Raw genomic sequence first — 25,567 nt, forward strand, 5'->3', positions numbered from 1 at the left:
TGGTTTAATGCACCACAAAGATCACAAAAAAGAAACTAAAAATCATAGAAAATTGATCTTTAATTATAAAAACTGGGGGAAAGAAGATAAAAAGGCACAAATATTATTCCCTTATGAGCACAAAAAGGTACCACAGATCATATAAATCATTTTAAAATAATCAAATGAAGACAATGACACCTTAACAAAAGGCAAAAATGAGGCATTAATATCTGAAATGATGACAAAAATCATCCGTGTGATGATTAAAAAAAGGCTAGTTTCATGTTTAATAGAAAAGACATAAGCTAAAATTGTGCAATAAACAGTGAACATCCACTCACTGCAGATAAACATTGGATTGAATTTCATAAACACTCAGCATCTTTTGCTATTAAGTCAACCATAATCACATTTTATCAAAGATAAAAAGAGGCATATAGACGTCTTAAATCGCTTCAAACTGAATCCCTTAAACACCTACAACAAAATATCATTATGTACAGTCAGCATAATCAAACAAGGCAGGCAACTAAACTACATAAAACACAAAGTAGAAAATCTTATCAGTTTTGAACATCAGAAAACAGTCAGTGGTCAATATATCATAAACATTTTACCATTGTGACAGTGCAAATTCAGATTTAAAGAATCCCTGAGTGTGTTCTAGTAAGGTTGATTGGTGATGAAGCGAGTGAACATTGTGAAGGCCGCTATAGGTTTATCAGTGGGAACCATGTGACCCGAACCCTGTGGAGGACATAAATACATTTTATAAAAAAAAAAAAAAAAAAAAAAAAAACATAATTACATTTTTTTTTTTTTTTTAGACAAAATTTACACATGCACATAGTAAGTAAAACTAGTTTGCAATGGAAGTGAATGCAGGCTCTATTCTAAATCCTAGTATGCTGATGCTGTCTAGGTATGGCATTTATTTCCAATTAATTCAGCTTTTCATTCGTACATCAAAATCACAGAGATTTGTGTATCATGTGAATGGTTTTATTGCAGTCTTACCTTCACTGTGAGGAAAGCAATGTTGGTGAATTCCTTGACAAAGCCGCCCACCTGCTGAGTTTCACCATTGAAATAAATCCAAGATCTGCGCTGCACCTGGACCTGTTGGAGAAGATAAAGAGAGATTGTTTTTTGGTGTATCAGAAACAAACAAAACAAAACAAAACAAAACAAAACAAAAAAACCAAAAACACCCATATGTCTGATACAAAATTGCAAAAAAAAAAAAAAAAAAAAAAAAAAAAAAAAAAAAAAAAAAGAGCTTTCTCCAATAATTAAAACAGGTAAATAATAATAATAAAAAAAAAAAATAATATTAAATAAATTATGCAATATTAAATAAATATTTTATGAATATAAAGGGTTCTATTTTTTAAATAAATGGATACATAAATAAAAATATTGCATTAATAAAACATTAAATAATAAATTTGTATTTAAATAGAATACATCATAAAATAAAAATATATTAATAGCATATAAATAGCAAACTTTTGTATTATTTTATTTAAATAAATGAAATGCATAATAATAATAATAATAATAATAAACATAACAAATATCAAGTTTCAATCTTATTGGCTGGCTTTATGTCATTTCTGCCAGTCAGGGTGAACAGATTTTTAGATTTGAAAAAAAATAATTATTTGAATGACCAGACCAAAACTAAAAGTGAGCAGGACACACACCTCTTGCTGGAGAGACTCCACAAACCACTCGTCTCCTAGGAAGTTGCAGGCCATGTCCACGTCTCCATTATAAACCAGCACACGGTATTTCTGTTGAAAAGATGTGATTGAAATCAACAGGCAGACATGGAAATATATGATTCATAAACATTTACATTCCTATCACTCACTAGTGCTCCAAGAAGCTTCAAGTACTGTTTCTTCACATCCATGAACAGACGATTGTAGTTCAGATTGACTTCAGCGCTACAAAAACAACACAAAACAGGACAATTTCAAATTGAAGTCCTCTCTCACAACATTCAGTTGCATTTTGAAGGATTAAAGTCCATTTAACTCACCTGCAGATGACCCAGTCCAAAGCATTGGGCGAGATGTGGAGAGCAGACTTCACGAGAGGGTTGTTCAGGTACAGGGCTAATGCGGTGGAGTTGGTGCACGGAGGATCGAGCCGCGTAGATGATTTAAACAGGGAGGCCACATCTCGAAATTTCTGATTGAACAAGATTCATGCGGATTAACCATCAAAACACCATGACCAAGCTCAGACATTTGTTCATCCTACTAGTACTTAAAAGGACAGTTTACCCAAAAATGAAAATTGTGTCATTTTTACTGACCCTCATGTTGTTACAGTAGAAGCAGTAGAGATTTTAATGCCATGCCAGCTATTTTCATGGCAAGAACTGAGTTACAAAATACACAAGCGTTGCATAAATACAAAACAAAAATAATAATAATAAAATAGATTAAAAATTAAAGATGTTTTACATTTACATATGATAAATTCTAAAACATTTTCTGGTAACAAAACCGTAAACTGTTCTTACTGTAAATCCCAAATACACTTTCACATATTCAAACTGGAGTAATGTGTTTGATTATGAGACACACACAAGAACCAATTGTGTTTGACATCACTACAGCTAATGGGAATATTTTCAGTGAATAATTAAAATTGAAAAAAAAAGTTATTGTATGACCTCAGTACTTTCATTGTATAGAACTGAGCATCAAAATTGCTAAAGATGTTGTTGTGTTCCACAAAACAAAATTTATGTATATAAAAATAAGTAAATAAAATTACATACATAAAAATAAATAAATGGCAGGTGGGTGTATTAGTAAAAATAAATAAGTAAAAATAATGCATAAATAAAAATAAAATTGCATTATATATATATATATATATATATATATATATATATATATATATATATATATATATATATATATATATATATATATATATATATATATATATATATATTAAAGTAATCAACATGTGAAACAGTTTTCATTTTGAGTTTAACCCTTAAAAAAGAAAAAAATTGTCCAACAGCAACACATAAATTGGTTTCTTTACCTCGTTCTGTGCTTTGGACAACTGATGGTTGATGAAGTGGTGGCCCATGTCTCGGATCACAAATTGACCGTTTTCAAAGCTGGATTCAAAACACAGAACAAATGACACTTCAACTTCAACAAAAAAAAAAAAAAAACAAAAAAAAAAAAACACCATTAAGAGGAGCATCATATGGTATAACTGGTTATAACTGTTCATATAACTGGTTCATGCTCACCTTACTCTCTCAGGAACACCTCCTGCACAGGGAGCATACAGATTATAGATGTTGAGCCCTGACGAGTAGACAATGTTTTGAACTGCAATGAGCTAAAGAGCAATGGAAGGATAAGAAGAGATGCCGTAAGTAAAGAATACAGGACACTTTATGCATCTCAAACCATTCGTATAGCACAGTTCAACTTACAGAATTTGAGCAGTTCACATCCTGGTTATTATAGAAGTTACACACTCCATCTTTGCAGCAAAATGTCTGCAGGTCATTCCACAAGCTATACAAGAACACAAATAAATAAAACAAATAACTAAATTTTGTATTTTTTTATGTGGGTGCTGTTTACACATGCAAAAGTACCCCAAAGTATATTGATGTCTTTATAGCAAACAATATATAACATTACAGCGCATGTTCAATAGAACAACATGAAGAGTCATATTAGACAAGAAAACACTGTACCTGGTACCAAGAAGCCCATGATAGTATGCAAAATACACCAATGAATTGTCATTTAGCTCATAGCTGGACAAGCCATTTCCAACAGCAATACCCTACAAGACACAAATACACACACATCATGGATCAAGACACTCAAAGTCTCTGTTGTTTATGGGCAGTATGGTTATAGAGTACCTCAGGGATGACGTGTTTTTGTAGGCCAACCCGGAAGTTAGCGACGCACGGGTTCCCTCGATCGAAAGCCAATGCATTTTTCCCATAGACTTTTGGAAAATCGCAAAAAATAAGCTCTGTGTTTAACAAAGGGTTATGACACTTACATGTTTCATCTATCAAGATAATCTTTACAAGTTAACACAACATTTATACATTTTGAAGCTTAAATAAAGTCAGATATAAAAAGCTATTGGTAGGGTATAAACGGACTACAGCACACCATGGTTGCGGATCAACGTCACCACCACCAAGCTTCCTCACACTTTATTTAGAAAACATGCTCGCTGATTATGATCTGCGCTGTGTATGAATACTTATCCACTTTTCATGAGAAATGCTGTCCAAATGTCCTGTTTGTCATGATGACGTCTAAAGTCACCGCCAAAGGAAGTAGTTCCTTTTAACAATTTGTTAGCAACCGCCGTTTTTAAGACAAAATAAAGGTTTAAAAAAAAAATAAAAATAAAAAAAAATCACAAGTGGGTTTTAACTGGTGTGTTTTATGTCATAGATCAAAACAAGAAAATATTTAGAGGCTTTGTTAACCACAGACCTTATTTCAGGCGATTTAGCAAAAACCCATTCAAAAAACCCATTGACTTCGAGGCGGTGAAACCGGAAGTCCTAAAATGCTAACTCACTTCCGGGTTTTGCCTACAAAAACACGTCATCCCTGAGGTACTCTATAAGGAAGCCCCTCCTACCTTTAAATTGATGCTGCTGTCCTCCATGACTACCTCAGCCAGTGTGGGAATGTAAATGCCCCCGTAACTCTCGCCAGTCAGGAAAAACTCATTCTTGCTGAACTCAGGAAACAACTTGAAAAACGTTTTCAGGGCCAAGTAGTTGTTCATGGCAACCTGGAAAAGTCAGCAAGCATATGGTTACCATTTTGTTTTCATATCCGGTGCAAATAAGCACTATCTGTACTATGCAATGCATACCTCCTATCTGTGCAATACATGCATTTGTGCATTTTATAATCTATCTACCTATTCAAAACATTATAAGGAAGTAGATCAAGCACAAATATATTTAATATAAAAAAAACTGCATTTATTTGATCCAAAAATACAGCAAAAACAGTAATATTGTGAAATATGTTTTCCATTTTAATTTATTGTAAACTAATTAATTCCTGTGATCAAAGCTGAATTTTCAGCATCATTACTCCAGTCTTCAGTGTCACATGATCCTTCAGAAATCATTCTAATATGATGATTTGCTCCTCAAGAAACATTTCTGATTATTATCAATGTTGAAAACAGTTTTGTACAATTTTTTTTCAGGATTCTTTGATAAATAGAAAGTTCAAAAGAAGAACATTTATCTGAAATAGTATCTTTTGTAACATTACAAATTTCTTTTTATACTGTCAATTGGATCAATTTACCGCATCCTTGCTGAATAAAAGCATTACTTTCTATTCAAAAATTGTACACAACTGTTTTCAATAATCAGAAATGTTTCTTGAGCAGCAAATCATCATATTAGAATGATTTCTGAAGGATCATGTGACACTGAAGACTGGAGTAATGATGCTGAAAATTCAGCTTTGATCACAGGAATAAATTACATTTTAAAACATATTCAAATAGAAAACAGCCATTTTAAAATGTAAAAATATTTCACAATATTTAAAATAGAAATGCTTACACATTTGGATGAATTTATTATTATTTATTGTTTCTCTAAAAGGCAATATGATTTGAATCATACCTCTGTGTCATTGGTTGTGTACTTCTTGTCATCAGAGTAGGAGAAGCCGACACCTGCTGGTGACTCCAGGTATAAGACATTTGCAATCTGGAAAAAACACAGCTTATTTATCTATGTAGATTCATGACTTTGTAAAACATCCAGGTTATAAAATTTTCAAACAAACTCTTTATTTAAAAATCACTGGACTATATAAAAATAAACAACAACAACAACACTGAAACATCTTGTTTCTTTTCATGTAGTCCAGTGATTTTTAAATAAAGAGTTTGTTTGTTTGAACACCGCTTATTTAGTACAGTAAAGCCAGTTTGCTATAGCCAAGAATATACCAGCGTAAGATCATGTGACTGGCTAAAGGAAGTGTCATAGTCCAGTTACCGAAAATGCTGCTTAAGGTGAAAACTGGACCTACGACTTCCTCATTTCACACCACAGCAATTACTCATTTGGTAATGCTGATATATTTAACTAAACTAAAAAGACAGAACCCATACCTTGTTCCAAGAATAAGGATTATATTCTAGAGTTGCACCATCATCTTGGATCTGCAAAAATAACAAAAAAAATAAAATAAATAAGTATTTGTCAGTAGTATGGTTATATAATGAAGATCTGTGAATTCTCACCAGAAAAGGTCCATGCTCTGTGAGCAAACCATCCAGGGAGCTGCATCCTGGTCCTCCGTTAAGCCACAGAACAACCGGACTATTGGCCGGATCTTTCTGAGACTCAACAAACCTGATCAAGTGGAACAGAACACACTAATAATGCTGGACAATTACATATGGGAAATTTCAAAAACAATTCTTGGAGTTAAATGAAAGTGAAAGTCAGCCAGTCCTACTGACCAGTAGTGAAGGTGCTTATTGTCAGCCACACTGAAGTATCCAGAATAATGCTTGAAGCTGGGCTGTTTTGAAAGTCCAGGCAGATATTTGATTTCATCTGCATCTGGAGCCCCAGAAACCTCCAGCACCCCCAGCAGCAAACACACCAACACAAGATGCATCTGAAACACAGCAATAATTACTGACTTAACCTTCCAGTACAAAAGAAAGATTATCACTTACAACAGTCTGAAGCATAAGTGACACCAAAAAAACAAAGGAAAAGCTGCATAACCTTTCATGCAACTAACCAGGAAATTAAGTGTTATCCTATATGACGGTAGAAAACAAAACAGAAAACTGAGGCGCATGTTATTTAGCAAAGGACAGCTTAAAATTATCCATAGTGTTCTTATTCCAGTAGTCTTACCATTCCAGGTGTAGGAGTAAAGATGTTACCCGACTAGTAAAGTGTTTAAGAAGACCCAAAATTCATGTGACTTCAACTTTCCCGTGATGAAGTCACATGATGGTGTTCGTCCACTGTTTCAAAATAAAAGTGTATACTAAAACCACACAAAGAAACCATAGATTTATTTCTGTTTTCATATTCCTATTGAGGTCAGTATTGGAATACCTTATACAAATATGTTCTTATTTTGTGGGTGTAAATATATGGTAAATTAATAAATAATAGATGTATTTTAATTTTCTAATGTATGGAAGATGTCATGTAGTTTTTATTTGTTTGGTTTCTTTTAAATGTTGCATTTGTAAGTCTGTCCAAACGGGAAAAAAAAGATAAAAAAAAAAAAAAAAGATAATTATTTGTACCTCAACAAAGGAACTTTAACGCTGGTACTTTTATTTTGAAAACAGCGCCATCAACACTGTCTCAGTTCCGCACAGGATCACCGCAAGGTTGCGGCAGTTTTGCAGCGGAACATTCATTCATTGCAATTATTTGCACATACAGGACGCCGCAGGAAAATCTCCGGATATTTTCCAGGTTCACATGGTAACGGTAAGGATTTGATCCGACAAAAATCTTCTCAGGAATGTGAAATTCTGGAGCTCCAACTGCATCCATTGTTATAAAATGTAAGCTAGTTTGCTAGCTGACCTATTAGTCGAAGCATCAATTATACTTTTTTTTAATGTTAAAAGCCTAAAACGAGTTTTGGTTATAAGAACACAATGTTCTAATCGTTCAACTCGAACGCGACGAGTAAAAACCTCGCACGATCCAATTTCAGAGCAGCGGAGCATCATCATCTGTGCGGATTTATGGAGCAACATGGCGTCCGTCCGAATCCCGAATCCCTCACTAGCCGAAGTGTGCGCGGTTTTCCCTGCAGCTTTTACGTGGACAGAATATGCACAATATGCAGCTTTTTTCTCGGGAATACGCGGTTTCTATCGTTTGCAGTAACATTTGCGCATTTTTTACGCGGTTTGATTTCGACTGACGTCACTGCACGGTCACAAAATGGCTGAAGGGTTGTTGTGGCGCCGCGCTGTCCGTTTTCACTTGTTGCCCGTTTTCTTTGGCTCTTCCTTTGAATAATAAAAAGTTCTGGAAATATGACAATGGAGGCTGATAGGCAGTGTAACAGTATTAAAATACTGAATTACAAGAATTTTTACCTTGCCAGCTTATTGTTGACTCTTTGAACCATGTGAAATCGCAGGAATCGGTTTGTTTATGGCTGTACCTGAATGTGTAATATTCAAGTTTTAATATTAACGTATTAAAGATTGTCAAAATCCTGAATCATAAGAAGTGTAATTTTTAAAATTTGCGTACCTTTTTACCGTTTGAGTATAATGAACGCCTGTTCCCCAAAACGTGGAAATCTAACACTAAAAATATTTAATTTTATTTGATAATTTTATTTCAATTGACCTAAAAAAAAATTGAACTTATCCTGATGTCATATTGAGAGATTTATTTTTATGAACAGTAAGAACTGTCATAATTCTGTTACACTCTTTCTGTCTCAATCTCACTTTTTACAATACAGTACTTAGTGAGTGATACTATATCAATCTGAATTACAGTTTTTCACTCTCCATTGTTGGCTTTTTCAGACTTTGATATTCTTGAGGTAGAGTCATCTGGAAAAAAAATCGTTTAAGGTGGAAGAACCAACATTTGTCTGGTAAGGTGTTGCGCCGCTTTGGGAAAGCGTATGATGATTATGTTTTGCAACTTACCAAAATGTCTCAGATGAGAACGCTGAAGCGGACTACAAAGACTACAGCATCAGTGAGCTCTTAACTCCCAACTGCAATGTTGAAAATATTAACGAGTGGGCCAAGTAACGGCTTGACCATTCCTTCCCATCATTTTCTTCAAGCATCGCCTCTGTTGTGGATCCCAACATTAGCCATTTTTTAAACTGAACAACCTGCAAGAAATTTTTGGGGAGCATTTTATGTTTATCCCCATGAACTTTAACTAATCTGTCGTGTCTATTTTGTTGGCACAATTCAAGATTTGTTATCTTCAGCGACAAGGTCCCGTATTTTCCGTTGCGTGTTCCGTGGAAACACGTTTGTGGTCGGTTCATCCAACAGGTTTTCCTTTCGTCTTCAACCACAATCTTTCATCAAATACTTGAGAAATATTTCATTTAAAAAGCACAATCTGAGCTGCGTGTTTGCTTGAGAATGCTATGGACATGAAGTGAGCTGGAAAATCCTAAGCCTCCTGCGATCAAGGCCTCACTAAGCCAAAAACAACCATTTTTTTTCAACGTTTTGTTTTGTGAATAGTCGTGATTTTTATGTCACTTGATCAGTCAGCAAAACACTGCGTGTGAATTAAACTGTACTTAGAAATTCTGCCTGTTGTGAAGGTTCTCAAGTTTGTCTATAAAGTCAACATGTAGTTTAGAAAATGTAGATTGGTTGAATAATTATGCATTCAGACCTGAATGTGTATTAATAAAAGTAAATCTGATCAATTTTGTTAAATTTCATGTTGACTTTCAAAGACTTCTGCAGTGTTTTGTTACTTTGCCCAGACATTTTACCTTTGGAATCTCTCTTTTCTTACATGTCGATGCATCGTCAAATTCAAGACCTTGGGGGAAATATAGCTAATCAAATAGTCTTGTATCTAATATCAACTGCAAGCGTTCCTTGAAAACGGGCCGTTGAACCTAAAGCTCGTAGAGGCATGTCGCACAGAAGAAGTCGGAGTAGTACGCCACCTTCGTACACCACCAACAGCAATGACCCTCGTGACCTGGAGCGAAGGATTTTTGTTGGAAATTTGCCCACGGCACACATGGCGAAGAAGGACATGGAGGATCTGTTCAGGCCATATGGGAAAATACAGGGTTAGTAGCGTATAAATTAAACGACTTATTTAGCCGTTTCGGAAAAAATAGTATTTTATAGTGTTCGCTGCAGTTTTAATTTGTTTTATCCACATTTCTTTAGACTTTGGTCTGAAGACTTTAGCTGCGCTTTTAGAAAGCAAGGGAAGCTTAGGCCAAAAATCCACCAACAAACGCCTTTTTTTGCGTAAAACGAAATGATTGTTCCCTTTTTCAGCTTTGTCCCTGTTTCGTGGGTACGGATTTGTGCAGTTTGAGCGAGTGGAGGATGCCGAGGCTGCTAAAGCCGGACATAACGGTCGAATTTATAGAGGTTATAAACTAGGTAAGGTCTGATTTAGTATTTAAACACTGGAGTGATTTGGGCAGTTTTTACATCAAAGTTTTAACATTTTAACTTTAGAGAAATAAAACTTAGGACCAACTAATTGTATGATCTAATTTTACTGTAATAACTGCAATGTGGTGAATCTAATAAAGCCAAACTTTAACTTCAAAGATGATCCTTTTGTAAATTGCATATTAGTTTTTTCCTCTCTACTCTCAGCATCTTGTATCTGAGCTTTTTTTTTTATGTGAACGTATAAATATAAGCTATAAATCCAATTGGCACTTTTCACAAATAGATTACTTATTGACTTTTTGAAACGAATTCAAAAAGTCCCAATGTTTTCACTGGTCTTGTTCTTTTTGACTGTAATTATAATCTTCTTGACTGCATGATTAAAATCATACAATAGTATCATTATTTCAAAACACTTTTTGAATTGGTAACACATTTATTTTTATTTCCATGGCCTATTATACACTATTTGTGCAAAGTTCCAGTTATTGTTGGTGTTAGGTCTAATTCGAGAGGTGTTTAGTAAGTGTTTACTACTGGGGAATCTCAAATACTGACGTACACATGATGACGCACAGGTTAACAAGATCCTTTACTGCTTTTTTTCCCCACATTGTAGTATTTACTATTGAAACTTTGGAAATGCTTATAATTTAGACGCAACAGACTGTTAAATGTTCATCCTCTTACTGAAAGAAAAAAAAAAACTCGTTTGGCTCTGAAATATTTCCGTCTTCTGTCATGTTGAACGTTTGGATTGGTTTATTTTCAGATGTAAATATGGCAGCGGAGAGACGACAGAATAAATCCAGGTCAAGCCCTCCACGCAGGTAAAGTATCGTTGGGATTTTTGCTAATGAAGACGACATCTATCGAGAATTTTGGTAAACGTTTTTCCCTCCACAATGGAATTCATCGAAAGAGCTAGAGTACACCAATATCGTTGTCGGGTGCGCGAAATCGGTTCAATCAATATTTCTCGTGGCTCTTCGATTTTTAGTTTGTTCTATTTTTTTTTCTTTCCCTTTTCCTCACATTTAGTTGTATCAGAAGTAACTGAAATAAAGTTGAAAGGGTAATTTGAGTGCGTTTCCCTTGGTGTGTCTTTGTCTAAACGGTGTGTTACTGTTCACTTACCATGCACAGTTTTCAAAATCGTCAACTGGGAATCGCTGATTCCTCCTTAAAACATTCTCAAAATCCTAATTATTTCATGTGTTCAGATGGGATGGAAACAATTAAAATTAATAATTTAAGCAGTTCCAGTTGTTGGATATTTTTTATTATTATATTTGGAGGTTGATGTTTGTCTTTCCAGTCCATTCATCATCACCTCAATTTTAAAAGACAATAACTTTATTGTTCTTGCACTGGCGTGGAACAGAGTGCAGTTCATTGCGTTGGTTTATCCTAAAGCAATTTTAAATTAAAAACCCATGCTCTCAGGCTTAATTTAATTCAAACAATGATTTTGTTTTGACAAAATAAAAAAAAACCATTTTCATCATCATGTGAATCTTGCTGCTCATTTTACATAAATTTGACTTGGAAACTCAATGGAACTAAAGGATACTAATGGTAACCTCAAAGAGATAATGTTCGACATGTTTGCTATTACATCCGTTTTTGGAGACGGCTATATTCAGAGTTTGCAACAGAGCATTTCATAAGCGAAATTAAATGAATTTTGCAATGAATAGGATTAATTAATGGCACCACCCTCTCATTTCTGTGCCCTTCCGCAACAACTCTGAAAGCGTTTAAATTAATGAGATTTTCTGGTAGAAATCAATTGTTTTACAGTTTCTTTTTTTTTTTTTAATATATATATATATAAAAAAAGTGTTCTTTGTTTTTACCATTTGACTAACATCTTGTAACAGTTTTTAAGAATTTGATGGTAAAATTAGTTGTCTAATAAAGCTTTTTTGGGGGGTAACGTTTTTTTTAAGTTGGCACGTGTTGACTAAGTGTATTTTGTCTGTTCAGGCCATCCAGCGCTTACGGGGACAGTCGAGAGCCCCGTCCACGTTCTCGGTCCCCGGTGCATGGGCGAGATTCTCGAGACCACCGTGACAGTCGAGATATGAGGGGGGATAGCCGTGAGCCACGTCCCGGTCCACCTCGTGAGCATGAACCTAGAGCCCCAGCCGATGACCGATATAGGGGGTCAGAGAGCAGGGAGAAAGATCCTTCCTACAGGTGCATACACAATGCATTTAATCTATTTTGTAGTTTTGCATTTTAATCGATTTGCTTTCAGGTGACATCATCTAAACAATATTACTGTGTTTCCACAGAGAGGAAGGGTATGATCGTTATTACCGTGCAGATTACGACTACTATAGGAAGAAAGAGGAGACATACCCAGAGCGCTACAGAGAACCCTGGAATGGCAGGAGAGAGTCAGAAGGTTTGTTTGACATTTACAAGCATTCTGAAATAAAGCTAATATTTTTTGCATGAAGAAAATTCATCCTATTTTGAAGATCAAGGTTTTTTTTTGCATTGTGTTAAATTTAAGAAAATTCAACATGTTTCTATTTAAATAAACGTCAATGAAAGGCAGTACAACAAATACTACGACACCTTTTTTAGTTTTTGCGTTAAATGCATTATAGCCTTGTTCAGGTTGTCAGTCCAAATCTGATTTTTGTGCTTATCCGATCATATTTAAAGAATGTGAATGGCAAAAAAATCATGTGAAATGAGATTTTTACAAATCCGTTTCGAGCCACATTCATATGTTGTTTGAAATCCTATTTCTGGAAATTTCAGTCTGACTGCTCTGATTGGATTTTGTGTGGTTCAGTGTCATTGCCATAAAAAACAATGCAGATATTCTGGAAAGCGAAAGAGCGGCATGGACACACAAATCAGATCTGAACAGTTGTGATACACAGTGTTGGACAGTCAGTAATTTAGATCAGATTCCAATTGGATACACGAACATTCGGATTTAGACTGACGGTGTGAATGTAGACTATGAAAATATCACAGTGGAAAAATCTTTAAGATATTTTAATATCTAAATGTATAAAATATTCTTTATTTTTGATATGACAGTACAGGCACGTTCTCGGTTGTTTTATTGAGTTTCTCCTAAGTAGTGTTTTATTTGTGGTAGTGCTAATGTTCTAACAGTCACTGTTAGCAGCATTGGTAATTCATTTGGGTTAGTTTATAGTGGAACAAAGTTTGAGTTGCATGAGAACTTTTCCCGTGATGAGGCTTGCTAAGTGTTTAATTCTGAATTTACAGAAGAGCGCCTGCGTCCTGAAGAGCGTCGTAGGAACGAACTTTACCGTCAATATTATGAAGAGCTGCAGAGGCGCTATGATGCTGAGAGACCAGTGGATTGTTCCGTTATAGTCGTCAACAAGCTGCAAAAGTGAGTGTGTTCTTAAAGACTGATTAAAGCATCTTAAGAAATTATTTCCTAGAGACAGAGTTACATTTTCTGCTCCGTGCAGGGAATATGCCGAGACAGTGGGCAGAAAGGTTCGGGATCTGGGTATGGTGGTGGATCTCATCTTCCTGAATACTGAAGTGTCATTGACCCAAGCTCTGGAGGATGTAAGTCGGGCTCGTACACCCTTTGCCATTATCATCACCCAGCAGCACCAAGTACATCGTTCCTGTACGGTCAATATCCTCTTTGGGACACCGCAAGGTATGTGTCCTTCCACAAAGTGTTGATACTTTACTTGCATATCAGCGTTAAGCTGAAAATATCCAATGTGACACCACAGTATATTCTTGAATCTTTTTTGAGCCAATATCTTCACTCTTAATATATAATATTGTGGATGTTTGTACTTCACTCCACTCTTTGACTACAATTCGTTTAAGCTACAATGAATGTTTTACCACAATATTTTTTTTTCTTGTTGCAGAGCACAGGAACATGCCCATGCAGGATGCCATGGTGCTGGTGGCCCACAACTTTGAATCCTTTAAAGCTGAACACCGCACTAAAGAAAGGGATGAGATTGCGAGGAAGGCGGCCAAGATGGCCGATGATGTGCTGATGCGAGAACATGACAGAGAGGGCCATCCCGTCTCTCTCCTGACCCCCATCACACTGCTGTCGGAGGGCAGGTAGGTCAACTAATTTTTTGATTTTTAATGTTTTTGAAAGAAGTCTCTTCTGCTCACCAAGGCTGCATTTATTGGATCAAGAACAGTAAAAAGTTGTACAATTTTGAAATATTATTACAATTTAAAATAACTTTTTTCTATGTGAAGATATTTTAAACTGTAATTTATTCCTGTGATCAAAGCTGAATTTTCAGCATCATTACTCCTGTCTTCAGTCTCACATGATCCTTCAGAAATCATTCTAATATGCTGATTTGCTGCTCAAGAAACATTTATTATTATTGTCAATGTTGAAAACAGTTGTGCTGCTTCATATTTTGGTGTTAAATATGATTGATTGTCTTTGCGTCTCTCAGGTTTATGACTCCAGATGAGTTGGCCAGGCTAATTGAATATCTGAGAGACAAACGTGATCGTCTTGTTAGAAGCAGTACTGATGCAGGTAACTTCATTAGTTTTAAACTCAATGTTGTATTATGCTGCGTTCACGCCATGTTGTATGCTTTCAAATCACTCTCGTAGTACTTTGATGTCATACATCTTAATCATGCACAGTAATCACGACATGGCGTGAATGCACCTTTACACGTTACCAATCAAGTCTTACCTTTCACTGTTTTTGGTCTCTCAAGGATCACACCCTACATCTGCGACCCACGAGCCCTCTCAGACGACACCGGCTCTATCTGTGCCAGCTCAACCCACGTACTCCAGCTTGTCCCTGCATTCCACCCATCTGACCGCTGCATCCACCCCTGCCCCCACCGCCACCAGCCAACAGCAAGAGCTCCAGGCTAAAATTCTCAGCATCTTTAACAGCGGCAGTGGCACATCTTCAGTGTCCAGCCCCGCTCCGGTACCCCAAACGCAGGGTTACACCTCCAGCCTCGGCCCTCAGACCACCGGGCTCCAGTCTTCTCATGCCACTGGCATACCCAAAATAGCTGCTGTCCAGCCACAGAGCATGATGAGCCCTCGGCCGTCCTTGAGGCCTCCTGGCGCTCGTATGCCGGGGCCGGCCGGCCCTCCAAGGCCGGCTGTTACCGCCGGCACTGGGATCAACTTTGACAACCCTAGCGTGCAGAAAGCCTTGGATACGCTCATCCAGAGCGGCCCCATTAACCACTTGGTGAATATGGGATCTGGGGGTCAAGGGCCACGGTCAGCGCAGGGAATGGGCCAGAGCATGGATCCACCACCCATGTCCCATTATTCCCGCCATTACTGAAATGAATAAATTTGATATGAATCGAGAAGTCGGCGTTGCTCTGAATCATCATAAATTATTATTTTTTTGTTCCCGTGTCATTTGTGATAACACAAATGCGTTGTGTGAAGTCATAGTTTTCTGGTTTTACGGTTTTCTTTTTCTTTTTACTCTGTGATAAATGAAACCTTTACAGAGCATGATTGTGTAATGCATCAATATATGGAAAAATTTCTGTTGTTTTTTATGGAATTTGTGCATTGTATATACCAGCCAACTTCTGAATTAATAAATTCATTTTTAGGTACAAAAATTCTGATCTCTCTTCAGTTCATTTCACAGCTTCTCATTGTCTTAACTAGAAAGGCTGAAATACACAACTTTTGCCCCAGTTTGCGGTCTGGATGCATCAATGTTAATTGCTGAAAATCAGATCGTCTAGATTTTGGGCAGTTGGAGAATTCATAGAAAATTGCGTAGTGTGTGATGGGCACAGGCTCGGATGTTTGATATCTTAAACTGATTGCTGGACTGTTTTCATTTGTCATGCATCTCCTACACATAAATAGGTTATTTATTGGTATCGGTGGCTCCATGAAGAATAACATTTAACATTCATGGAATCTTTCCATTCCACACATGGTTCTTTATATTGGAAAAAAGTTCTTCAGTTTATTAAAATAATCAAAAAATCTTATATATACATATATATATATATATTATAAATTCACTAAAAATGGTTCTTCTATGGCATCACTGCGAAGCCCATTTATTTCAACACAATTGAGTTAATTTAAATCCAAGTTGACAACTGGACAACACGCATATAATGGGTTCATGTATCATACTACGTTCAAACCATTTGTTGTGGAATAACACACATGGTTTCATTTAGGTTTTAAAATATATATAAAGCAATATAATCTGAGGAATTCATTAAAAAGTGAGCTAGTATTCTATTTTGAACACTGACTTTGTCCTAAACAACAAGCGACAGATATTTTCCCAGCTTGTGTGACTGTTTGGCATTGTGCACCATTTTCACTTTCAGTGTGGATAAATTATTTGTAGCTGGAAATTATGCCTGGTTTACATTAAATGCCAAATTCATCTTTGTTGGCAACCTTAATTTAATAAAACACTATTACTGGAATATGAATATATTGGTAACACTTTACAATAAGGTTTTATTAGATAACTACTTCAGTTAACATGAACTAAGAATGAACAACACAGCTAAAAATTAATCTTAATTTTAACATTTACTAATACATTATTAACATTAACATCAAATGTTGTATTTGTTAACATTAGTTAATGCACTGTGAACTAACATGAACAAACAACTAACAGCTGGATTTTTATTAACAAAGATTAATAAATACAGTCACAAATGTAGGCTATTGTAAGTGTTACCAAAATATTTAAATAAATATAAACAGTATTTAGTTCACCGAGAAAGATCTCAACACTCACCGTCTCTGCTCCAAAATCCAACCACAAACGCTTTGAGAAATTAATCAGAGGGAACTGAATTCAAGATGGCGGACTAGTCAATAATGAAGTCGACTGGTTAATCTAGAAGTTTGTTTCTATATTTTCAGCGCTTAACAGAAAAACCCTCTCAGGAAAATGTCTTTAAATCACAGACCCACTTCAGATCTGTATGTCTCTACTAATGACTTAATTATATTAATCAGGTGTGTGACATAAATGACACCCAAAATGATGATCGCTGCGTCTCATTTCGGAGGCTGCGTCCTCCGGAGGTCGCATTTGAAGGCTGGAAACGTCATCGAGGCGGTCTCTTTTAAGAAAAATAACCGTTAGATTGAAAAGTAATAAAGAAATTACAGTATTTTACACATCACGAGGAATAACAGTCGAAAGTAAGAAATAAATTACAGTATTTTACACCTCACGAGCAATAACAGTTGATTTTATTACGGTTCCTTTTCTTAAATGAGACCGCCTCAATGATGTATGCAGACTTTAAAGGGATAGTTCACACAAAAATGAAAACTGTGTCATCATTTACTCACCCTCATGTTGTTCCAAACAAATTTCTTTTTGTTGGTAATCAAACAGTTGATGGACCTCAATGACTTCCATTGAGAAAAAAAAAATACTATGGAAGTCAATGGGGACCGTCAACTGTTTGGTTAACCATATTCTTCAAAATGTCTTCTTTTGTGTACAAAAGAAGAAAGAAATTCATACAGGTTTGGAACAACTTGAGGATGAATTTTCATTTTTGGGTGAACTATCCCTTTAATGCACCAAACTGTAATCAAAATAAAGACTCCATCAAATAATCAGTAATAAAATGGTATTCGTTTATTGCATTTTGTGCTGACAAATCTATAAAATGGAATGGGAGTTTTGCAGAAGCCATAGAGATAAAGCATTTGAAATGTAAGATAAAACTACATTATTTTCTTTATGTACCATGAAACACAATAGAGAATACTCATTATTTATCTTTTTAAAATATTCAACTTACACTGACACAAAAAATAAACACCTCAACACTAACTAGTTCTGCTATATTTACAGGACCCTCATCCACCCTTGCCTGCGGTCCCAGATCTGCTGTGTGTACGTCACGGTACACACACACACACACACTCACACACACTCACACACCACTGAAAAACACACAGGAACACACTACATGGCAATATGACCATAAAACCCTGAAACAGACAAAAAAAAAAAAAAAAAAAAAAAAAATCTAATTGTGAAAGATCTGAAAATCATTTCTTCTCCACTACATTCCCTTTCAAATACAAAATGTTTTCATTTCAAATGAATCAAAAACAAGCCTGAGGGATTCAGCCATTTTCCATGTAAAACTAATGTTCTGTTCTAGAATTAATTGCAATATCATTTGCAAAATTCGTTACAAGCACTGAATAGCCCATAGCGAGCGACTCAATGACTCTCGCATGTTCTGCAATCAGCTGTTCAGAGAAGCAAAGCCAAGACAAAGCATGATTATGATTAGTTGTTTTGGATCTAACTTGCAGCCATGCTGTAATAAAGCAACAAGACATTTTTATACATAAATAATGGTCCAATCAAATTAGTAGGGGAGTCACTGTTTTATAAAAATTTGGTGTATGCATTTTCAGGCAGTCAAATTATATCTGGCTAGGCTGACAAAAACAAAAGAGTCATTTTAGATTAATTTGAGTATAAACTAGACTATATCTTGAGATTATTAATAATGAAATTAAAAAAAATCAGCTATAAGCATTGCACTTTTAGAAGATTATTTCACATATAGCTGCCAATTTGTGCATTTAAGGCATAAGTAAAAAATGAAATAATAATAATGATTTTACAGCTTAACATAACAGACCCTCGAGTTTCTTTTTGATTCATTCAGAATGACAGAATGACTAAACACATATCCAGGTTAACATAAATAACTTTGGTAATCAGTTCTTCTTTAAATAAATGAACTCAGTGGTAAAAGCAATATGGTCTTCGTCTTGGCTAAACTACCTATAGTAAAAATAGACCCCATTAACCAATCAATATTCATTCACACTAAGATACTAGTGGATCCAAAGAAATCGTTGTGCACAACAAGAACACCAAACATCTGGTAAAAATAACACATTTACAATCAAAACAGCTGAAATAAACTGGCATGAACATAATACTGTATATCACAAAACATTTAAATATTTATATATATATATTTATATTAGCTTGTTCAGGATAATGTGCATGCGTTGAACAGGACAACGGACCCGGGTCCTGGCTCTATTTCAACTGGTTCAGATGGATTTGATTCAGATTTCAACATTTGGACCCTATCAGAGCTCACATGCATGAAGAGCTGTACCGTTTTCACCAAAGTTACTGGAATGTCAAGCAAAACAAATACAAGCCTTCAAGTGACCTCAGAGATAAACGTCATGGGACTAAACTCTTGAAAATAAAGGTTTCGATACGAACCACAAGGGTTTTATACAGTCTGGTGCCATTTTAAGATCTTGTTGTTCTTAAAGGATTAGTTCACTTCAGAATTAAAATTTCCTGATAATTTACTCACCCCCATGTCATCCAAGATGTTCATGTCTTTCTTTCTTCAGTCGAAAAGAAATGAAGGTTTTTGAGGAAAACATTCCAGGATTTTTCTCCATATAGTGGACTTCACTGGGGTTCAACGGGTTGAAGGTCCAAATGCCAGTTTCAGCTTCAAAGAGCTCTACATGATCCCAGATGAGGAATAAGGGTCTTATCTAGTGAAACAATCGGTCATTTTCTAAAAAAATAAAAATGTATATACTTTTTAAGTGCAAATGCTTATCTTGAACTACCTCTGCGATGCGCCACGCATTACGTAATCACGTTGGAAAGGAAATCTCATTTTCTTCTCCAACTTCAAAATCGTCCGACATCGTTGTTTTACCTTTTTTTGTAAAGGTCGTTTGACTTAGTCTTTGCACGTTCGCTTTGTAGACACTGGATCGGTACTTCTGCCTACGTCACGCGTGACCTTTCCAACGTGATTACATAATGCGTGGCGGATCGCAGAGCAGTGCAAGACGAGCATTTGTGGTTAAAAAGTATATAATTTTTTATTTTTTTTAGAAAATGACCGATGTTTTCTCTAGATAAGACTCTTATTCCTCGTCTGGGATCATGTAGAGCTCTTTGAAGCTGCACTGAAACTGACATTTGGACCTTCAACCCGTTGAACCCCAGTGAAGTCCACTATATGGAGAAAAATCCTGGAATGTTTTCCTCAAAAACGTTAATTTCTTTTCGACTGAAGAAAGAAAGGGGTGAGTAAATTACCAGGAAATTGTAATTCTGAAGTGAACTAATCCTTTAAGAAAAAGAACCCATAAACCAAAACAATGATCTGAAGAACCTACGATATGAACATTTTCATGTTGCAAGATCTTTGCTGAACCTAAAATGCTGCAAAGAACCATGAATAAAAACTTTATTTTCAAGAGTGAAGGATTGAAGCAAGATTCACTTTTTTTTTTTTGGTGAGAGCATCCAGTGGCGCGGGTCAAACTTCAGAACCAAGCACAGACTGTTATTCAGAGCCCTTTTTGTTTCCGAGATGTGTCGAACGCCTCGATATTCCTTGGCAAAGGAATACAGAACACTTGATTTCATTTTTGCTACACACAAGCCAGGTATTCATCGTGAGATGGTGAATAAAGGAAAAAAGATACACTGTGAATGTGGTGTGTCCACTGTCAGTTTGAATAGAGCCAAGCCCGGCAGTGGAAGCGCTTCTTTATAGTCTTTAATCAGTATTTATACGGTGATCACATCGATACAGTGTTCGTAGGTTTGGAACAGTGGAACGATGAAGGGGATGAAAAGCGGGAGGGAAATGTCACCACATCAACTCAGTGATTCGTATTAGAAATATATCTTCTTCTTTTTTTTTACATCTACGTGTACTCTTTTTGTAATTTTCAATAAATTACAAGAAATGCTAGAAATTCATGCCAAATAAACAGCAAACACACATGTTTTTTTTTTATTTTTACAGCATAATAAAATCAGTAGGTTCAGGTAGTATGTTACTGCAGCGATCTGCGATACACACTCTCGCCACTAGAGGCATCAGCGCTGAAATGGATCTGGCATGCTCATGATTCTGCCAACTCAATCGTCACTGTCACTATGGACGTAAATAACGTTAACTTTGTATAAAGTGCATTTCTATCTCAGCCACCATAGAACAGATGTGACGCACACTCTAGCATACGAAGCGCGCCGATGAACTACGTGGTTCATGACTATTCTACGAGAAGCAGACTCATGAGCGAACTAGCAACTAAAAATACGCCATACATACCATTTCCAGTCAAAATAAATATTGCACGTTACCGTTGAAAACAAAAAAGTTTGTAGACCATTTTTTTTCGGTGTGTACTAAAAGCATCCTAATAAACACAACAGGGAACGACGACCCTGTAGCTACAGTGTCTCAAGAGCGATTTTATATACAAAGCCAAAAACAACTTGCAAGTATCCCGCTAATTTAAGTGTACACATTGCCTGGATATACGCAGAGTTGCTGCTGAGTCGTGGCAACAATCTGAAAATGCTGCCAGGACATCAGAGTTGCCAGGTTTTCACAAAAAAACCCACCCAATTGCTACTCAAAACTAGCCCAAAACTAGCCCAGTCGCATTTCGGGGGGGTAAAATCAGCAGTTTTGGTTCCCCTGGTAAAATTTGCATTCCAGTGGCTAAATATCGTTATTTGGGGTTGCTTCAACCCGCGGACATGAAAAACAACCCGCAGCAACAGTGTTAGAGTAGCCCAATTCCACGGGAAAACCGCGGACTTGGCAACACTGCTTGACATTTTCCACTGTTTTTTGTTGCTGTTTTCACATTACGAAAATTAAAACACATTTTTCCGACACACACCATGCAAACAGGAGTAAAACGAAGCATACTGTAAGTGTTCATCAAAAACATCTAAACTAATTGTCGAAACGTCATCAGAGGCTCAGTCTACGCAGGCAGTACTTCGTTAAAAACGTGGCGTTTCGATGCACATTTTGCGTTTTGTTCAGATTCAGTGAATGTTGTTTTCACTTGAAATTACCACTGTTCAACGAAATGAGGAAATATAAAAGAAACAAAACATGATGAAGCTGATTATATAAGGCTGAAGTCGTTTTCGATGCAAACGCCAGGACTGGTATGCAAACTCGGCGTCAACCCCTCCCCTCGTAAATATACCTTTAAATATTTATTCTTTCGCTCTATGTACACGAACAATCCATATATATTCATACACTAGCAGCATCATTCATATCTTATGAGAGGTTTTCCCATGTTTAAACATAAAAGAATCTGTAATATCTTTATAAACTACTGTATATACTTTCTTTTAATTATATATGTGTGTATATATATATATATATGCCTATATATATGCCTAAATATATATATATATATATATATATATATATATATATGCATCTGTTGGTATTTCTGTAAAAAAAGACTATAAAATAGCCTATATCTCTACAAAAATAAATAATGCAATGATTTTATGATTTCCCAATTTCACATATATTATGCTTTTAAAAATACACTTTCTGATCTAAACTCTACTTTTCTCTGGTCAAAATGAAGACCGAGGATCATCTCTGATTAATTTTGCATCTCATTGTTTTGTGATTTGGCAAATACATTACAGTCGCACTGCATAGAGTTCAGATTTATGGATGTTATTTGAACCATCATGCTTTTACTAGTGTGATAACAGCTCAATCTAATGCTGCGTTCATGTCGCGTCAGAATTACTGTAATTACCAAACGACAACGATTCTGAGCTGTTTATGGACTCAGAAATGATTCGCTACTATTGCAAACCCCATAATGCCAAAATGGATCCATGTGTGGCTTTGTTGATAATGACAGCAATCTACTTCTTCAAAATCACATAAATTCACTTCTCGCAACAGCACAGTATCACAAAATGACATCTCAAACTGTTGAAGCCACTGCCATTTTGGATGTTTTATATGGAGTTGGATCCTTCATATAATATAACTTGTTAAAGAAGCTAGTCAGTAACTAATAAAGTGAATGCAGCATTAGTGTTTAAAGTGGCAATGTTATCAATATTTGTTTCTATTGACAACTTCACATTTTCATTCATATGGCACGAGTGAAATCAAAGTTTGGCAATACAATCAGATACGATAATACTCTATATATAGCTCTGTGACATTTCCGGTGTACCCCACCAAGTTCAGTATAGATTTTGTCTATGATATAGCTAATTTATACAGATTTGTCTGTAAATACAACAAACATAGAGGTTTTCTTTATAGCGAAATGGGAAAAAACTAAAGAAATGGGCAACTTTCATTTGCTCAAGGATGCAATTCGCGCACACATGCACACACACACACACACACACATTCATTTAATGAATCCACAGACTCATTAAATCATTTGTTACACAGTGGCTGTCAGTGCAGGTTGAGTGCTTGTTGGGGAGGGGAGGTTTGGTACCGTAGTACACTTCAAGCCGCCATAGTGAAGCCTGTAGTCGCACAAAACACCCTGACCCTGTAAAGGCCAATTTACACCGCACCAACAGATGCCGTCAGACACTTCGTCTGGTTTTGTCAGATCCCTGTCAAAGTCTGTTGCCGTCTGTCAGAGCTTGTTTTCGCCGATTGAACATGCTGTAATCTGGTCTGTCGATACAGTGTGAATTGGCCTTAAGATAACAGCATTTCTTCACCAAAATCTTCGGTTATTTCACAATAAAAATACTACAACAATGTTAAATAATGCCTTATACACTATTTACACTACTAGTGGCTGAGTAATTTTTTCTTTGTCTGTCTTTTTTTTTTTAGCTCATTCTTTCGCTAATTACAGTGTTGGTTACACTGATAGACTCTTGTTCGCTGCTTTGCTGTCAAACAGCAAGTCACACACCCTGCCAGCCTTGTTTTTGGCACATATTGTGACTGTATTTGGCAGGGGGATAGCTAGGAACGACCAAAAACATGGAGGAGGTCAATGAGACAAAACAAACACAGAACAACAGGTCTTTGTGCAGAGGAACCTGCTTAAAGTCAACATGAAATGTCATTCGCAAACCATTTTACTTCAGTAATAAGCGAAACTTGGGAAGATATCCAAAAAATGGGCTAGAGATTTGATTGAGGGTTGAAAAATAAGATGGATTTTGGATTAGAGTTGTTTCAGAGGTTTTCAGAGGAATTTTTATATTTTGATTACAAAGACAAACTTTATTTTTCTTTTGAGAAAAAACATGCACCAATGAATCGTTTACAAAAGTAAATATGTCCAAGTTTGATTTCATGTTGACTTTAAACTTCACATTTCACAGTTCACATTAGTTTGTTTTTTTTCTTGAATAAACTCATTATTAATCTTTTCACATTTAACGAAGCTGCAGACCAAAAGGATTGAGTTCAAACCATTAAAAAATCTTTTCCCAAGGTTATCAGGAGATCGTTCTCTATCAGAGCAGAAATATTTCACAGCATCTCTGGCGTAGTTATGAATGTTGAATCCTTCTTCACTGACATTTCATCCTCTTCTTTAAAACAAATAAATAAAAACAAATTAAGCCCAACCCACCCGCTTCTCCTGATTGGGTGAGAGCAGTGATTGACAGATGATGCAGGAAAGCTACAGCAGAGGGGGCATTGAACAAATACCCACTGACATCAACAGTGCACTTCATTGAACAGTAAAGTGTTAACGAGAGTAGCGCCAAGAAGAGCGATGTTTGGCCGGTGAGAGCTTGGCAGACCAGTAGAACAAATGAAGCTGGTTGACTGAAGGAAATTCTGGGATATTGCTTGGGTCACACTGGGGAAGGGGGGCAAATGGGATGGGGTGACGTCGACTAGTTTCTTAAGAGTAGATGGTGATGACCTCGCGACCTCCACCTCGCACAAGGAGGACCCGGTTGAGACCTTCGGTTAAAACCTCCATGAATTCCATGTCTGATTGATGGAAAGTCAAGGAAATGAGAGAAGCTGTAAGAGATACATACAGATGCAGACACTACTTTTGCAGTATGTAAATATGGTGTACAGTATGCAAATTATATGTGTAGCCGCTCCAGTTCTAACAAGGAGGCTAAAGACCGCAGTCTCTAGCACCAGTCACTAGGGCGCCTCCTGAGATCAGGGGAGTGAGGTTTACATGCACAGCTCTTACAGGCCTATGTGTGTTAAAGTCACCCCCCTAAACCTCACTCGCATCCGGGTCACGGCACCAATGTAACCGCTCCTGTTCGAACCACCCGCTCTAAGCGGGACTTGAATCCGTGTCACAGCACCAATGTAGGCCCTCCTATTTGAACCGATCGCTCTAAGCGGGATTCAAACTCGGGCCTGTCCGCATGGGAGGTGGGCGCTCTAACAAGGAGGCTAAAGACTGCAGTCTCTAGCACCAGTCACTAGAACTCCTCGTGAGATCAGGGGAGTGAGGTTTACACGCACAGCTCTTATCGTTCTATGTCCGTTACACTCACCCCCCTAAACCTCACTCCTATCTGGGTCACGGCACC

At 36.4% G+C, this 25,567-nt stretch overlaps 3 protein-coding genes across 10 annotated transcripts in view; 1 reads left to right on the plus strand and 2 right to left on the minus strand.

Annotated features, from left to right (window-relative positions):
* Positions 1-42: 42 nt before the first annotated feature.
* On the minus strand, positions 43-7,081 carry ctsa (cathepsin A). Of its 2 annotated transcripts, none has more exons than XM_051897756.1 (15): positions 6,926-7,081; positions 6,517-6,677; positions 6,295-6,406; positions 6,163-6,213; positions 5,666-5,752; positions 4,651-4,806; positions 3,731-3,822; positions 3,461-3,545; positions 3,272-3,363; positions 3,055-3,133; positions 2,030-2,181; positions 1,859-1,934; positions 1,689-1,778; positions 1,000-1,101; positions 43-729 (listed from the first exon to the last, which is right to left on the minus strand). In XM_051897756.1, the coding sequence occupies exons 1-15, from the start codon at positions 6,926-6,928 to the stop codon at positions 646-648; spliced, it is 1,422 nt and encodes a 473-aa protein (XP_051753716.1). In that variant the 5' UTR covers positions 6,929-7,081; the 3' UTR covers positions 43-645. The 2 variants fall into 2 exon arrangements, with proteins under 2 accessions (XP_051753716.1, XP_051753714.1); XM_051897754.1 differs by lacking the exon at positions 6,926-7,081 and adding an exon at positions 6,807-6,881.
* A 277-nt stretch (positions 7,082-7,358) lies between these two features.
* Positions 7,359-15,806, plus strand: ncoa5 (nuclear receptor coactivator 5). 4 transcript variants are annotated; one of them, XM_051897750.1, is made up of 11 exons: positions 7,359-7,519; positions 9,582-9,842; positions 10,060-10,167; positions 10,958-11,015; positions 12,175-12,387; positions 12,486-12,598; positions 13,447-13,576; positions 13,659-13,858; positions 14,082-14,286; positions 14,643-14,728; positions 14,919-15,806. In XM_051897750.1, exons 2-11 carry the CDS (start codon positions 9,680-9,682, stop codon positions 15,512-15,514), a joined length of 1,872 nt encoding a protein of 623 aa, XP_051753710.1. In that variant the 5' UTR covers positions 7,359-7,519; positions 9,582-9,679; the 3' UTR covers positions 15,515-15,806. The 4 variants fall into 4 exon arrangements, with proteins under 4 accessions (XP_051753710.1, XP_051753711.1, XP_051753712.1 ...); XM_051897751.1 differs by lacking the exon at positions 9,582-9,842 and having other exon boundaries at positions 7,364-7,519; XM_051897752.1 differs by lacking the exons at positions 9,582-9,842; positions 10,060-10,167 and having other exon boundaries at positions 7,374-7,519.
* A 2,006-nt stretch (positions 15,807-17,812) lies between these two features.
* slc12a5a (solute carrier family 12 member 5a) overlaps positions 17,813-25,567 on the minus strand; it is a 165,517-nt gene continuing 157,762 nt past the window's right edge. For all 4 annotated transcript variants that reach the window (XM_051897684.1, XM_051897686.1, XM_051897685.1 and 1 more), the window contains one exon: positions 17,813-24,998. In XM_051897684.1, the coding sequence (XP_051753644.1) occupies positions 24,907-24,998 (92 nt within the window). In that variant the 3' untranslated portion in view covers positions 17,813-24,906. The remainder of the gene's footprint in view (positions 24,999-25,567) is intronic.

The sequence above is a fragment of the Ctenopharyngodon idella genome, chromosome 6 (genome assembly GCF_019924925.1).
Source record: "Ctenopharyngodon idella isolate HZGC_01 chromosome 6, HZGC01, whole genome shotgun sequence".
Classification (NCBI taxonomy): Eukaryota; Metazoa; Chordata; class Actinopteri; order Cypriniformes; family Xenocyprididae; genus Ctenopharyngodon; species Ctenopharyngodon idella.